This window comes from Poecilia reticulata, linkage group LG14 (assembly GCF_000633615.1).
Source record: "Poecilia reticulata strain Guanapo linkage group LG14, Guppy_female_1.0+MT, whole genome shotgun sequence".
NCBI classification, from domain to species: Eukaryota; Metazoa; Chordata; class Actinopteri; order Cyprinodontiformes; family Poeciliidae; genus Poecilia; species Poecilia reticulata.
Genome location: NC_024344.1, coordinates 23,395,532 through 23,411,177, shown reverse-complemented (window position 1 = coordinate 23,411,177; position 15,646 = coordinate 23,395,532). Strand labels below are relative to the sequence as shown.

At 37.9% G+C, this 15,646-nt stretch overlaps 1 protein-coding gene across 3 annotated transcripts in view; it reads right to left on the bottom strand.

Moving 5' to 3' along the window:
* Positions 1–6,048: 6,048 nt before the first annotated feature.
* clip2 (CAP-GLY domain containing linker protein 2) overlaps positions 6,049–15,646 on the bottom strand; it is a 33,209-nt gene continuing 23,611 nt past the window's right edge. For all 3 annotated transcript variants that reach the window (XM_008428492.2, XM_008428493.2, XM_008428495.2), the window contains 9 exons: positions 13,404–13,772; positions 12,709–13,272; positions 12,563–12,620; positions 11,872–11,955; positions 10,386–10,542; positions 9,244–9,403; positions 8,123–8,311; positions 7,082–7,141; positions 6,049–6,824 (listed from right to left, as the gene is read on the bottom strand). In XM_008428492.2, the coding sequence (XP_008426714.1) occupies positions 6,813–6,824; positions 7,082–7,141; positions 8,123–8,311; positions 9,244–9,403; positions 10,386–10,542; positions 11,872–11,955; positions 12,563–12,620; positions 12,709–13,272; positions 13,404–13,772 (1,653 nt within the window). In that variant the 3' untranslated portion in view covers positions 6,049–6,812. The remainder of the gene's footprint in view (positions 6,825–7,081; positions 7,142–8,122; positions 8,312–9,243; positions 9,404–10,385; positions 10,543–11,871; positions 11,956–12,562; positions 12,621–12,708; positions 13,273–13,403; positions 13,773–15,646) is intronic.

The window sequence follows — 15,646 nt, the reverse complement described above, 5'->3', positions numbered from 1 at the left end:
ATACAGGATTAACGGGTCAACCTCTGGACACAAGCATGGGAGCATAGGGAACAAATATCCACTCGTGCAAAGATGTATTTATTTTAAAATCATGTCATCCAGTTCATAAACTCTGTTCTGCTTTAGGAAATCCCTGATCCGACAGGGGCGGCCCCAGCTCAGGCCCCCAAAAGATAACTCACAATGTGGGTTTTCATTTGTGCTACAATTTCAGGGGTTTTTTTTGTTTTGTTTTTTTAAAAGGCACAACAGTTAAATCTTAAATGAGAGTTGTTGTTGTTTTTTTTAGTAAAATAAAAAAATCCTAATTCTTGGCAGGCTTTTAATCAGAATGATCTTGAGCCTGATTCTGGAGGTTTTCATAATTACATTTTCTGATCTAATTAATGATTACAAACAACAACAAAAAAGTATTTATTTGTTTATATATATTTTTAAAAAGAAAAATATTAAATTAAGAATTATTTCTACAGAAAAAAAAAACAAATAAGTAGACAGTTGATATTTTTTTTGCAAATTTAATACCTTAGACCTATAGTTACCTGGATTTTTCATTTCTTCTCTAATCCATCCATCAGGAATTTATGGTTAGGTTTTTATTACACGTTCCCTATTATAAAAGTAAAGATTAACATATATAACACTTTTAAAAGTAACTATTTTCATGAGTTGTTCTTCACAACAGACCAAAAAGCACATTTTTGTCTTTGTTTACTCAAAGGTCCATGTTGTATTTTGCTTCCCTCAACAGAGCTAATCTTTTCTGCTCTCTGCCTGCTACTATTGCAGTTTACAGTAGCAGCACATTTCCTTGTAGTGTGCAGTAGTTTTTGATAAATGTGAGCTGCACTTTTAATATAAAGATGAATTCTGAAAGTTCTGACAATTTGTCAAGATCAGTGCCTCCCATAAATTTCGAATTAAACTCATCCATAGCATGTTTTGCACTATTTCATAAATTTTGATTTTCATGTTGATTCACACTTTTCTCCAGTTATTTAATCAGTTTTTTGACCTTTCTGTACTTCCTAATCCATTATCTTCTTCCCACTTCTACTCTGAGTCATTTTAGTTCAGTTATCACCATTATCGGTTCTCATATTCTAATCTAAATGTTTACTACAGTTTACATATTTTGTACTTTGAAAGTAACATCATTTACAATACTGCATTTATAAAATATGCATCAACTGTTCACAATGGGCTAGAACTCGTGTGTTGTAATGAAAATAAATGTGTTTTTGAACATTCAAATATGTGCACATCTTAATGACAATTTCTCCTCCATGATAAGTTTTGAATCCTGGAAGGCCTCCTTGTCCCACTAATCTATTTCTAATAACTCCATCCTGAAATTAATCAGGATGGAGTTACTATGAATTTAAGAGCTGCTGTTTCCATATTTAAAACATTAAAGTCAAATCTAATCCCCTCACTATAGAGCGCTTCTATAACATGTTTTTCTTAAATGTTTTCTTCTTCTAAAAATTAGAAACACTCTTTTTGAAGATTGGATGTCAAAATCCCATTGCAGATTGAAAGTACTTACTAACAATAACACACAACATGCAAGTCTTAGACAAGAGTGACAAAAATGAAAAGAGGGGCCCAGTATGACTGAATACGCCACTGCATTGATTGCATAATGAGATAGCTGTGGAGTTTTTAAATTATATTTAGGATTAGCATCTGTTCTGAGTGGTTGGGATGAACACAATCTGGCTTTTAATGCACAATAAAGTTAATGGAAAGAAATAGAAATTGTTCCACAAGAAAATTTACTGCTGTGGTTTTACCCATCAACAAACGTTATTCATAATAAACCTTATTTTATTCCTTACATATTGTTTTGGGACGATTGCCTGGCCTGCTGCTTGTTTTTTTTGGTCAAAGCATAAGCTGTTTAAATGTTGCTAATTTGCCCTCAAATTTTAAAAACTAGGACACATAGATAAGAGCTGACATTTTGCCAAGGCCAACAAATAAAAGTGATACCAGGAGGCTTGAAATGCCTCCAGGAAATGAAATGAAAAATAAACATCCTCTTATTTGGTGCTTTAACTTTACCACCAGGAAAACACATTTGAGGATATTAATAATAAACTCAGACTTGGATTGAAGATCTGCAGCACAAGTTCAGTTTCATAGGCGGTGGATAAATGACTGTGATTTCTGTGAATATTGTTTCAGTTGCTCAAAATCAGCAAAAACTAGATTGAGCTGTGTAAGAAATAACCCAGAGCTCCAAAAACAAACACACAAAACTGACAGACTCTCAGCCACATTGTTAATATTTAATGACTGACTCTCCAAAACCGTTGCAGCAATAATCCAAAGGGTCCAAACGGAGGAGGTCAAATACAAATACATCCAGTGGGAACTTTATGTTGCCTTGCATGATGCGTTCATGTCTCCAGCAAACCCACAAAACAAACTCCTGCTTCAGATGAGACGTAGATAAATCAAATTCTGGAAGACTTTACAGCATAAGCATCAAACAAGAGCCTCGTGTTGTTAATCAGAGGCTGGGTGAGTTTCAGCATCCCACATCTGTTTGTTTGTTAGGGTTTCAGCTTGTGTGACAGCCCTTCAGGGGTCAGTAAAGCACTGCAAGTACTTCTAACAATACAGCAAAAGAATGGGTTCATGTTGGCTGCCATTTTAACAAAACATCATGAATTACCAAATGGATGAGATCTGTGTTGATAGAGTCCACAGTAAATTTCATAACTGTCTGCACTAATTAGTGTTTTTAGAAGGACGGCCCTCTTATGTAGGCTATCCAGCATAATAATCACCCACCTTCTGTCCAAGCTAGGGATGCAAGTTATCGATTAATTAGTTAATCTCAAGTTAATTGTTCTTATCGATCACTTTCTCAAAAACCCGACTTTTGTCTTGTAACAAAAAAGAGCCACATAATCTTTGATTCTCACACCAGACACCATCTGGGCCGTTTCCTTTTTCCAGTACAGGAATACCCCGCCATCTTTAAATTTGGTTCCAGACCCACCAGTGGCGCCCTCTTCTGGATGGCGGCCACACTGCAACAGTGAAATAAGGTCTAAGTGGATAATTATTAGTTAATTGGGTGGAACTAATCCTAATCTAATAAACCATTAATCACCAATTAATGGTTTATTAGATTTATGATAATTAATCATAAGTCAATTAATTGTTTGCATCCCAAGTCCAAGCAATTTTGATTTTAAGGACAAACTCAAAAGCATCCTTTAGCAACCACCTGAAAATAGTACAAAGAAAGATATAGTGTAGTTATTCAACACTGTTTTTTTTAAATCATATCAATGCTGCAGAGGTACACAGCTGTGAAAAAGTATTCCCAAAGTTAGACATTTTTTCAGTTTTTGCTTTTTTTGTCACACTAAAATATTTTTGAGCTTAAAGTGGGCCACCAGGTATGGACATTATGGCTGCAATTTGCAAATACTGAAAATCTACAGCACTACAGCAGGATTTAACATCAAACGTTTTTCTCATCTCAGTTCATGGCGGTACAGACAATCAGCGCCAAGGAACATTAATGGTGCTCCTAGATTGGCTGCTCTCCAAACGCCAGCTGAAAGCAAGTCTAGTAGCATTGTGCTGAGGTATTTCAGCTTCTAGAATTTCAACTTCTATTAAATATTTTAGACAAGCTCTACAAAAAAACTTAAGAGAACAGGCAAATATTTCACAAATAATTTTCAGTTACGTTCCATAGTAAAGCTGTGAATATTAAACTGCGAATAGGGAGTGGTCAGTCTTTGAAAATCAGTTTTCAAATGATGACATGGGAAAATACCTGTCCAAACCAACCTGGCCTCCATGAAAACGTAACTGGTGCCTAATAACTGATTGTACCACTCTTGGTTGATAAACTGCCACACTGTCGGCCCTTTATTGTTTAAAGTTAGCCACAACGGACAGTTTTAGAGCATCGACTTGTATAAGGTCTTGGCACATCACCTAAATTGGAGTTAAAAGTCTAGACTTTTACTATTCCACTCAAAAAGTTTTATTTAGACATTCAGAGGTGGACTTGCTGGTGTACTTTGGATCCTTTATATTTGTAACCAATGACTGGATATTTTTCTTTGGGATTTTCTTTTAGTGAGCAAAACTTATGCAGTTAATCAATTACAGTTGGTTGTCTAGTTTGATGGTTCAAGACCGTCAAACTACTTCCACCCCCAAGTTAGCATAATCTTCTTTTTCTGAAATACTGCGTTAGTAAGATGTAAAACAGCACACACTTTCAAAAATTCCACCCATGTCAGATTTGTGGGCAAAAGGCAGGGTACACCTGAGGTTATCTCCGTCTGATATTAAAATTAGTTTGATGGTCTGAAACATTTAAATATGACAAAAGAAGCAAAGCCAGAATACTTTTTCACAATCCTAACTGCATTCCAGTCAAGTTGTAATTTCTCTAACTATGTACAGCCACTGACATAAAGAGCTAGGTAACCACAGAGAGTGGTGGGAAATTAACCAGTGGCAAGTTCATGTGACCATAAAGCAATGATTACAATATCTGATCACATGGATAACAGAGTTGGCAGCACAAGCTCACGGATGCGAGTTTGGCAAATTTAAGAAATAATTTGATACAAATCAGAGTCCAGCTCATGTAGATGGACCCTTAAGATCCAGAAAATCCTCACTGGATCTGAAGCTGAGAAGAAAGATGGAAGAACCTGGCTCCTTGTGGCTTCCCAGACCATAATACCAAGAATAATGTCGATGTCTCTCTTTACAATATTAGTAAGTAGGTAGTACTGAATGCCATTCAATGAAATACACAACCAACACTTATCTCTGAAGACACGATGGCAGTAGTGGTGACCAGTCCAGTGAGTCAGGGTTAGGGTAAGTGAGCTGCTTCTGCTTTTTTGGAAACCTGTTGATGGGCGAGTGGATCCTATGGAGTGCTGTTTGAAGAGTCACAGTCAAAAATAAACAGCAATAATTTAGGTCATTTAGTCTGGCATAGAGGGGCGAAAAAAATCAGGGTCCAAATTACACCAAGTTATTTATTCATGTATAAATACTAACTTCAAAATGTAGCAAGCAAGCTAAATATTTAGTTAAGTTTCCAAACTAAACTAAATATCTAGTTAGTGAGCTAAATATTCAGGCAATATTTAAATATTTATGCAATATAAGTAAATATTTATATTTACTTAAGTTACAAATTTGGCTTCACTCTAAATATCTAGCTAAATATTTAGTTTTATGCCAATTTTTTATTTAGCAAGCTAAATAATATATTTAGCAAGCTAAATAATTAGTGAGTTAAATATTTAATGAGCTAAATATCTCAATATTTACATAGTGATCTAAAATATTTAGCTTGAACCTAAATATTTACTTAGTGAGCCAAATATTTAGTTAGCAAGCTAAAGATGTTTCAAGCTAAATATTTAGTTAGTGAGCTAAACATTCATTTATCAAGCTAAATATTTTGTTGTTGAGCTAAATATTTAGGTTAAAATTACATATTTGCTGATAGCTGGAAGTGGACTATCAAATTAAAAGCCAGGTGCTTTCATCATAATCTGGTGCAGAATTACGACGGGTGTCAATGACGTAAAAGTTGGATGAAATGCAACATGACCGTTCAGATTTCAGACACTTTGAAAACAATGAGACACGTCTCCGATTGAGTACATGTGGAAGTGGGTGAAAAGATTGGAATTGGGCTGTTCAGACTGCAGTGAAAAAGTCGGATACGGCTTGTTTATATGTGAATGTAGTCATGGTGTCTTAGTCTCACTATGTGCCTGATTTTACACAAGGCCTTCAGTTCAGATGAAAACTCCTCTGGTGCTGGTTCTACTGGTTCTCCCACCTCTGGTCTACATGTGCATTAAGTCAGGTTCACATCAGATCACTCCACTGTGGTGTTTCACTACGGTTGCCAGTGGGTTTATATCAGAAAACTGCTAGCATACTGATGCTTTCCACTGCTGTCTTGTTGCTTCATAATAATGCACTAAAAGGATCGAAAAGGCATAGAACGTTTATGTTAAGACACATAGTTGCTCCTGGTAACTCTGTTTATTTAGATTAGAGTGACTTGTTGGTTGGTTTCTGCACTTTTGTTGCGACTGATCTTAAGGATACGCTGCAAATTCTGTTCTGTTCTATTTGGGCCACACTCGGTTCATTCATGGGGATGTTATAAAAGGGAAATCTAAAATTCATACAATGCATACAACCTGACTACAATCATGAAGGGATTAAAAAGAGATAACATTTCTGTTGCTTGTGTGCGTTACAGAGGGAGTTTTGACCTTTACAGTCGGTGACATCAGATCGAGTCAGAATCTAACAGAAACGTCTGAATTCGGGTGTTTCTTCGAGCGGTACAGAGGATTATTAGAAAGCAAAATGTCAAAAATAACAGCAATAAATAAAACAAAGAAAGCGACCAAGAGTCAGTCCAATAGCTCTTCACAAACTCTTCCTTCAAAATAGGAGTTCCCGCTGACTTGTCGAACGAAGCTTCCTAACTACTGTAAAGCATCCAAAGCTGCCATTCTCTTGAGTTCTCAGCAGTTATTTCACTGATAATATCTCTTCGTGTCCCATACTTTATAGTACTTTAAGTGATCTTCGTGATTGGCTATTAGGTGCATTCTTCAACAACATATAAATTCACTGTTTTGGTATTCATCGACTGTAAACGGAAATGTTTTTCAGGCATTTGACGCAGCATCGGGAGACGCTCTGCTCCCGTCTGAAGGTCCCAACGTCAGTCTGGGTTCAGGTTGGAGCCGCCCGCCCCATCGTTGCTGCTGCCCCCATCAGTGTTGTTCCTAGAAAAGAAGGTCAAAAGCATTTGGCTTTAGCAAGAGAGCAAAAACACGTCTACTTTCTGATAAAGGTGTAGGATGGCATTGAGTAACAGACAAAATATTTATGGGTTTGTCAATGACTCCCTTCATGTATGTTTACTGCCCTCTCCTGTTTGTTTTTGATTTTTATTTAATTTATCTGTTATCCAGGGTGGGAAAAATGTAGTTTTATTTATCCATTTTTAATTAAGAACAGTTCAGTAGAAAACAACAACAACCTCTTGAGTGCTGTCTGATTCCTGGTGATGAATTCCATTCGCCGAATTTGCACCGAGAACCTGAAAACAAAACAAACAAAAAAAACAAACAGAGATGATGCATGTAGACAAATGTCTGACCAGAACATTCAAATATCCAGTGCCCTGTGAACGTGCATGACTTCAGATATATTTGAGTAAATTTTAATTAATCTGCCTGGAAAAGACATTAGAGAGGACCCCTACCAATTCACGGCTCAGTAATGAAGGATTTGTCTGTGGAATTTAACTCGGACTTATTTACAGATATTTGAATGAAAATGCACCTTGGGAAGCAATGCTACACGACATGATATTGTCTGGCATTTACAAAGCAAATCAAACTAGGAGTGCCACTCATTTTCATTGGTAGTGATTGGCTACAACCCCCAAGGAGACAAAATAAGGACGTGTGGATGTTAGCTTCTATGGTAGATCTAGAACAGCTCCAACTGTACATATTAAGGTATATTTGGTGTTTGAAGTATAAAAATAGCCCATCATACTGCTACTGCTGGCCACGCCCCCTCCAACATTTACAGTCATACATAAAAATGGCTGCAAACAACTGTGCAGTTATATTACTATACGTCTTTGAAAAGCACTAGTGGAGCTTCCTGCACAAGCAACAATAATGCAGCAAGTGGTTTCTGGATGGCACGTCAACAACAAAACGTCTTTTTCTCCCTGCTGGAGGAAAAGATTCACATGACGCTGCCGCCACCATGTTCTATTATGAACATGTTGTGTTTAGACTGATGTGCCGGTTCATTTTACAGTTTTTTCTGAAAAGAGTGTCTTCTTCCACAAGATGTTAATGCACATGTTCTGGTCTACTTTTCTATTTATTTAAATAGGAAAAAAACTAAAAAAAACCAGTCAGAATGTGGATGATTTTTGCAGATCTTTTAACTAGCTTTGCTTCCCATTCAAATTCCCCCAACTGACAACAAGGAAATCCACTCCAGCTTTTAATACTGATGAAGCTTCTTATATGCGTACTCCATTCTAAACCATTCTCACCTGGGTCTTATCTGGATGTCTTCGCATGGCCTGCACAAGCTTGTCGACTTGCTGGTTGTGCTCCAAGGCGTTCCTCAGGGCGTCCTCGGTGTTGAGCAGCCGCTGGCGCAGGCGGCTAACCTCCGAGTCCAGAGCTGACGGGTCGAGCATGGAGTACCGCCGGTGGTCAGGGGAGGACCGCTCCCTTCCCTGAAACACAAACGCACACGAGACGAATTATTAACATAAGCCAACAGCAGTAAAGCTCCTGGATACAGAGTGTGAGAGATTACTGGGACCCAAAGAATAACTGATCGTTTCTGTTTTATAAGTTACAAATTTTGATATTTTATAACATCTTTTTAAATTCCAACTATAATGTGGTAGGAGACATAATTATTACTGTGGTAAAAATGTCCATTTGTTGCTTTTTTAGAAGATTTAGGAAACCAGTGAAAAATGGAAAAGCATGCAACATAAAAACTGAGTTAGTGGTTGCTATGGTTTTCCAACCGTTTTCGTGGAGCAGGAAACAGGGTAAACTCACAGTACCAATATTTCCTCAAACAAAACAACCATAAACTAACCACACGTATATGTCTTATGAGTGTTTGAGTCTTTAACAACCAAAATAAACACTAAAATAAACACTTTGACATTGAGCTCAACTCTAAACTTCCATCTCCGTAGGTTAGGTATTCGCAATGAATAATAATTCACAGAAATATAGCTGTTAATAAATAACACTCTTATTTTAAGTGTGCTAGAAATTAGACTATGAAAGAACTTGGTAAGATTTTGTGTTTGCTCTAAAGTACAACAAAGAACATTTATTAAACATCTTATGGGTTTTTAATATTTCTTAACAGCTATCTTCTATTTATTTAATATTGAATGCAGCATACATTTTTTTCTTATTTTAAATTAAGAAAAAAATTAAGTTTTGAAAAATGAGGATGGACACATTTTGTTCAATGGTATGTTTATGTTTTTGATCAATTTATTCAAGACAAAAACAGTTTCCAACAGACTGACAAGATCAGTAGATATAAAAATAAAAAAAATATTACTGGTGCTTTTGGAGTCATTCCGATTCAATTCAATTAGTGTGATATTAAATCAGAGCCATTGTTTGTCCTCACCAGCAGAAGCAGTTTTTCTCTCAGGGTTTTTATGTCGTCCTGAAGTTTCTGCTCCTTGACCTTCCACTCAGCCTTGTGCACCTCTCGGCTCAGGTCTTTCTCCACGTCCCGAGAGTGGCGGTGGGACTCCAGGAGCAACACCCGCAGTTCATTCAGACTCCTGGAGCAAAGAGAAAAACATTACAACTCACAAAACAGCAACTGTATTACAAAAATGTCATTATTAATTAGATTTAAAACAATTTTTAATGCCAAGGATGATAAAAATACTTATATTCAGGCAACACATCCACATATTTCTGCAATTTAAAACCACTTTAAGCCTAATGCAAACTGTGCTCATTTTCAGGATACAATTATTAGTATTAATGTAAGAATGTAATGATCTTCTACATGTGCTCTGTCTCCATTTTATTCTTGAGGCAAAAAAATAATAAAAATCAAGATTTAGAATTTTTTTTTAAATTTCAAATAAAATAAATCCAAACTACTGATGAACTGAGCAGCTGTATTCAATACATTAAAATCTGCATTTTGATGAGGCTCGTTTGTCTGATTAAAAGTATGAGTTGAAAATAACAATCGATAGCAGGGAAGTCCACACTTCTGTATTAAAAATGTTTTTTTTTACAGGTCTGATGTAATATTCTGATCTTAATTGTCCCGTTTTTATTAGGTATAAGAAGAAAATCACCATAATTAACAGAAATTAAGATTTGAAAAGTTAACACATATGGAATTAATTGATTACTGAAATAATATTGTTATTCAAAATAATATATAATTATAGTAGAAGTTTCTATACTGCAGCTAAAAAACATACCAAACTATGGTTAAAAAAAACAAAACCAGCAGCTTCTTTCAGCTGCTTTAAAGATTATTACTGGCCATCACTCTTTTAAAACCATTCTGCTGTGTTTTACTGTCCACAGAGTTAATTTCCTTTATGAGAAAATGTTGCCTTAAATCAGAAGACCTGTCACTGGGTCACAATAAACACAATAAAATCAAGAAATTATCTGTGAGTCGTCTTTATCAACCTGATGGTGAAACCTTTTTCCTCCTCATACCGTTCTGCTGATTTTTCTCATCAGTTATCCAGTGAGTCCTGGAGGAGATTGGAAATTCAATTCAGCAGCTACCTTTCTTTCTTCAGCAGCTCCTGGCTGATGCTGACCAGCTGCCCTGATGCATCATGGGACTTCTTGGTCATGGCCTCTAGCTCTGCCTCCACACGCATCTTCTCCTTGGCTACAGCTTCGAATTTCTTTTCCCCAGAGCGAACTTTACTTTCCAGAGCTAATGCAGAAGGAAAATAAAGTTATACTTAAAGAGAACTTAATGGAATGAGGTATATCTGTTAGCCAGCCAATAAAATAGAACAAGCCAAGTCTTTTTTCCTTAGGATAATGATCCCTCTACCTTTATCTCTTGATGACAACGTTTTCCAAAGAGGAAAAATATGTTGGCTTATGTTTAAATCCATCTGCTAAGTATGTGTCAGAACCTCAATCAAAAAGCTATTTTCCACCGTTATTGACTTCTAACCTGAAGTCAGAAGTAATGAGATTTCCTCCTGTTTGTCCGACCGTGAACTTGAGAATCTAAAATAAATATTAAAACAATAAAAATGAATTTTATGCTTTAAGAGACAGCCCTTTAAATCTTGTTTTTTTTTTCCATAAATGATTTATGATCCATTCTTCAGAGGGCGTCAGTCTGATTATCTGAGCTGGGTCGAGCTCATTTCGAGTCTGTTTGATGTCACAGAGCTGATCAAAACATTATTCTGAAAAGATCAAAAGAAAGAAACCGCAAAGAAGCAAAGAACCGCAGGGTGAACTCTGCCGGTGTTAAAAACAAATACATGCACGTATGAGAAATTAGAATAATGCGAAACAGTCAAATATTTTTGTCAACCATTTTCAGGAGATGAAGCTCATCATACAGATTCATCATTACACATAGAGTCAAATATTCCAAGTCTTTATTTCTTGCAATTTTGATGATTATGACTAGCAGATTATGCAAACCCAAAATTTCTCACAAAATTAGAATATTGTGAAGAAATAAAATATTTAAATATTTAGCTACCTCAAAACAATAGCAGAGTTTTCTTCAATCGTGGAGAAAACTGCTGACTGGACAGTTATTAACATCCTCCACACACTGCTAACGAAGCTGGGTCAGATTCTGCATTCAAGCATGTTTATAGAAAGCTGAGAGGAAATACTGAATATGAACAAACTTTTCAGAAGCTTGACATTTCTGCTCAAAATATCATTTTTCATTTGATGTAATATTTGAATTTGAATTTCAGGTTTTCATATCTAATTGTTGCATATGAAGGCCTGAAATATTTCACTCTCTATGTACTAAGTAGATCTACATAATGCACGAGTTTCACTTTCTGGAATGGAGGACAAAAAAATATTGAACTTTTTCACGATATTCTAGTTTTTTATTTGTAAATGCATTTGAGTAAAATTAAATATCATTTCAAATTCTAAACAAGAAAAGAAATCACAATTTTTGCAAAATATGTTTAAGTTCTTATTTTAACTGAAATGTGGCATCTGTGTATGATGCGTATAAGAATGAAGACCATCAGAGCTCAACAACATTTACCTCCAATCTGTGTTTTCAGAGCTTCGACCTGGGAGGAGAGTGTGAAAACTTCTTTTTCCCTTTTCATCAACTTCTCCATTGTTTCTGAAGAGAAACAAACCATTAATGGCATAAATCCTGTTAGTAGTTAATATGCCTTAAGCAATCATCTTTGGCCTCAAAATTTGTTGAACGTGCAGCAGACAAATACAAACTGCAGCCTTTTTTTTCTGGGCCAACTCAAAATTAGCACATATTTTAAAAATATTTTTATTTTCTGTTTCTTAAATGTTCCAAATATTTCGACAGAAACATCTTCTGTCATTACATCCATGCCTCATTCTTGCCACAGCAACTGCAGAAGTTGTTGTGTCAGTTTGCTCCTGCTTTTTAAACGTGCTAAACATAGATGCCAACGCAGCTCCTGCAATCTGGTTCAGGCTTAATAAATCGCATTGCAGTTATTACATCTCTATATACTCCTCCCAGCCTTTTGCACTTACTGATAATCAGCATATGTTCTGCATATTCAAGAAGGCAGACATGCAAAATTAATTGCGATTGCAACGCAAATCAGTTTTGTCTGTGTCATCAAGACTGCATCTGTTTTCATACATGCAATACTTTAAAAGATCATTCCCAATCTAACACGTGCTATCAAGCAAATTCCTATGTTGTAGAAGATAACCTACAACTAAATGGATATAAATACCTTCGATATTCTGTTTCAGCTTCTTCTTCTCATCTGATATTTCATTATCTTCTATCATCTGAAACAGAACAAAGAGCTGTAAAAACATTCCACATGAGGGTAAAGCAGAGTAATGGTGAGCTCAGATCTTCTCCTCAGCTGCTTACGTTTGCGTCATGAGGTTTAAAGTGGTCTGCCTGCACTGCCTGCAGCTGGTTTGCCGTCACCCTCAGCTTCTCCTCCAGCTTCTGGATCTCCTCCTGGCTCTCAGCCTGGGCCTTCTGCAGGGCCTGGTAGTCCGTCATCTTCTTCTCTGACAGCTCCAGTCTGTCTCGAAGCTCTGTCGTTGTTTTGTCCCGCTCCACCCGGAGCACCTCCATCTCTGCCAGCCTGGCCTCCGCCCTCTGCAGCTTCTGGGAGGCCTCACTCAGCGCCGCCTTGCTGCTCCGAGCCTCCATGTCAGACCTGCCTTCATTCAGCTGGTCTCTGGCCTCCTGAAGGCGATTGCAGAGATCCTCGCGCTCCTTGATCAGAATGGCGGCTTCGATCTTGTGTTTGGCCTTCAAGTTCTCCACCTCCAGCTGGTGCTCCATCTTTAGGCTCTCCAGAGTGGTCCTCAGCTCCTGGGCGTCCTGCTCTTGGCCTTGTGGAGCAGACTGACCTCTGTTCAGCGATGCCTTCAGCTCCTCCAAGGATCGCTGATGGTCAGTCACCAACATGTCGAACTTAGCCTGTGCAAAACACAAAACAAGTCACATTTAAGCTGAAATCAAGAAAGTGCTGTTAAAGTAATAAGTAATGAAGTGTCGCCGCTGTTCTACCTTCAGCTCTACAATCTGAAGACCAAGCAGTAAGAGAGTACCTTCCATGAGTCCATCATTTCCACGTTCTCCTTGGTGGCTTGTTGGACTTTCTGCTTCATCTCGCCGATCTCAGCGCTCTGTTTCTCCACAACTGTCCTCAGCGACTCCACCTCCTGCTGGCTTGCCGCCAACGCCGTCTCGTATTTTTCTTTGAGCTCGCTGCTCTCCTTGTGGTGCTCGCGGCCCACCGTCAGCAGCTGTTCACGCAGCAGGACGGTCTCCGGCGGGGCGTCGGCCCCCTGGGCCTCCTGCTGGGAGCTCGCGTCGACCCGTCTGAGCTGACCCTGGAGGTCTTTGATCTCAGCCCTTCGGAGGGCGAGCTCCTCCTCCAGCTGCATGATGCGACTCTGCTCTTCTACGGTGGTTTGCTGATGAGACACAAAACAACTTCCGTCACTGATTCTGAGACGTTTCCTTTCAGAGGTTGAAGATGAAGAACTTCAAACTGCGATCCGCAGAACAAAGAAAATCTAAGCCAGGAAACGAGCAGAGATCAGGCTTCAGGACAACAGAAATCAAAAGAGAAACTGCTGAAGACTTGAGGCGCAAGGTGCATTGCAGTGGATATAAATGACAAATAAAATATGTGGACAGCGACAGATTGGTCAACGTTTGGCTTCCTCGTATATTCAAACACATCCATTGATTAAAAACACTGTTTAGCTTTTTGTCTTTACAACATAATTGATTCAGGCATGTTGGAGTTGGAGAAGAGATGCAACTAAAAGTTATAGGTTGGTAGGTCTTAATGCTGGGGCCCCCCTGATCTGAAGTTTTTCCTCAAACTAAATACACAGAAGAGTAATCCCTCTTTTAAGCCACCTCTGTATGTCCGACTCCCCGATTTATCTTCCACATAGCAACAAGAGCCACCATCACAGACCTTTTGGTGGATCAAGTGGATGGAGATGGCTCTTCAGTCTCCTAGGGTCAGGGAGCAGTTGGTTCTTCAGACTCAGCGGGTTCAATCAACAATCTTTCAGGCTCTGAAGGTTCAGCCAACTGTCTTCAGTCTCTGGATATCTGAGTGACACCAGCGCGTCTTCAGTTTCCAATAGTCTGGCTCATGCAAACACTTGTGAAGTCTCTGAGGGTCAGAGTACCGACACCAATTCAATCTCCAAGGTTCCTGAAGTCACCTTTTGAGTCTCTAAAGCTCCAGACACCATGTTCTTAGTCCAAGTAAAACCAATCCCTCTTCAGTATTTGATGGTCCAGCTGATGCCAAGTCTTTCATAGTCTCTGAAGGTCCAACGGTTCCTTAGTCTCAGAGGATCTGGTTGTTGTCGTCCTCCACAATGGTCTGGCTAATGTTGATGCCACTTTGGCCACTTAGTTGACACTAACTCCCTAGAGCTCCGTATTACACCTAGAAACTTTGATATGAAAAAGAGTGAGCTGTCATGAAGCATTTCTGACGTGGCTCTACCACATATTTTATAAGACTTGAGAGATTTTACTCCAAAAATACCCATCTACCAAGTGAAACAGAAACATACGCAAAACAGTTAAGTTGATTGTTACGACACTGTTTGTTTACAGGCATGAAATTGAAGTAGGTTGGATGAAACATAAAAGTACAAACCTATGAGCTGACCAAGCAAGTACAATTAAATAACAGGTCAATATTTAACCAGCATTTAGCCCTGTTGATTTGTTTATTCGTCTCTTGAAGAAGATTGTTGCTGACTTTGCTGCCCTGCTGTGTAACATTGTTCTGTTGTTTGCAAGGTTAATTAAGACTGCATTTACAGGCTGGGATCCAAAACGATGAATAAGGAGGCACTTGAAAGCAGACCAGGTGATTATCTTCTGTAGGTTTATAATCCTAAGCAACAATTTATGCAGCTAGATTTCCTCTCTATTAATATAAAAGCAATAATTAAATGAGATTTAAGTCTTTTTCATTATTAGAGCCAAATCTTGCTGATGCGTCCAATAGTTTCTATCTTGATAGCCATTAGTGAACTTTGTGTTTATTTCAGGAGACTAGCATCAAAGTAAGGGTACCAGCAGGATAATAAAAGCTGAAATATATTAAAGTTAAAAGTCAATGCATCATTTCCAAAATGTATAAATGAGCCAAATGATCAATGTGTCACTGTCCAAAGAAGCAGAAGATGAGAGAAGGCCATTTTCTGTTTGATCATCTAAAAGCAGCCAAGCAAATGTGAGGAAGCCAAAAACAAACCTGAAAAGTGTCAGTTCTGTAAACATTCCACACGCACATGTACGCAACCCC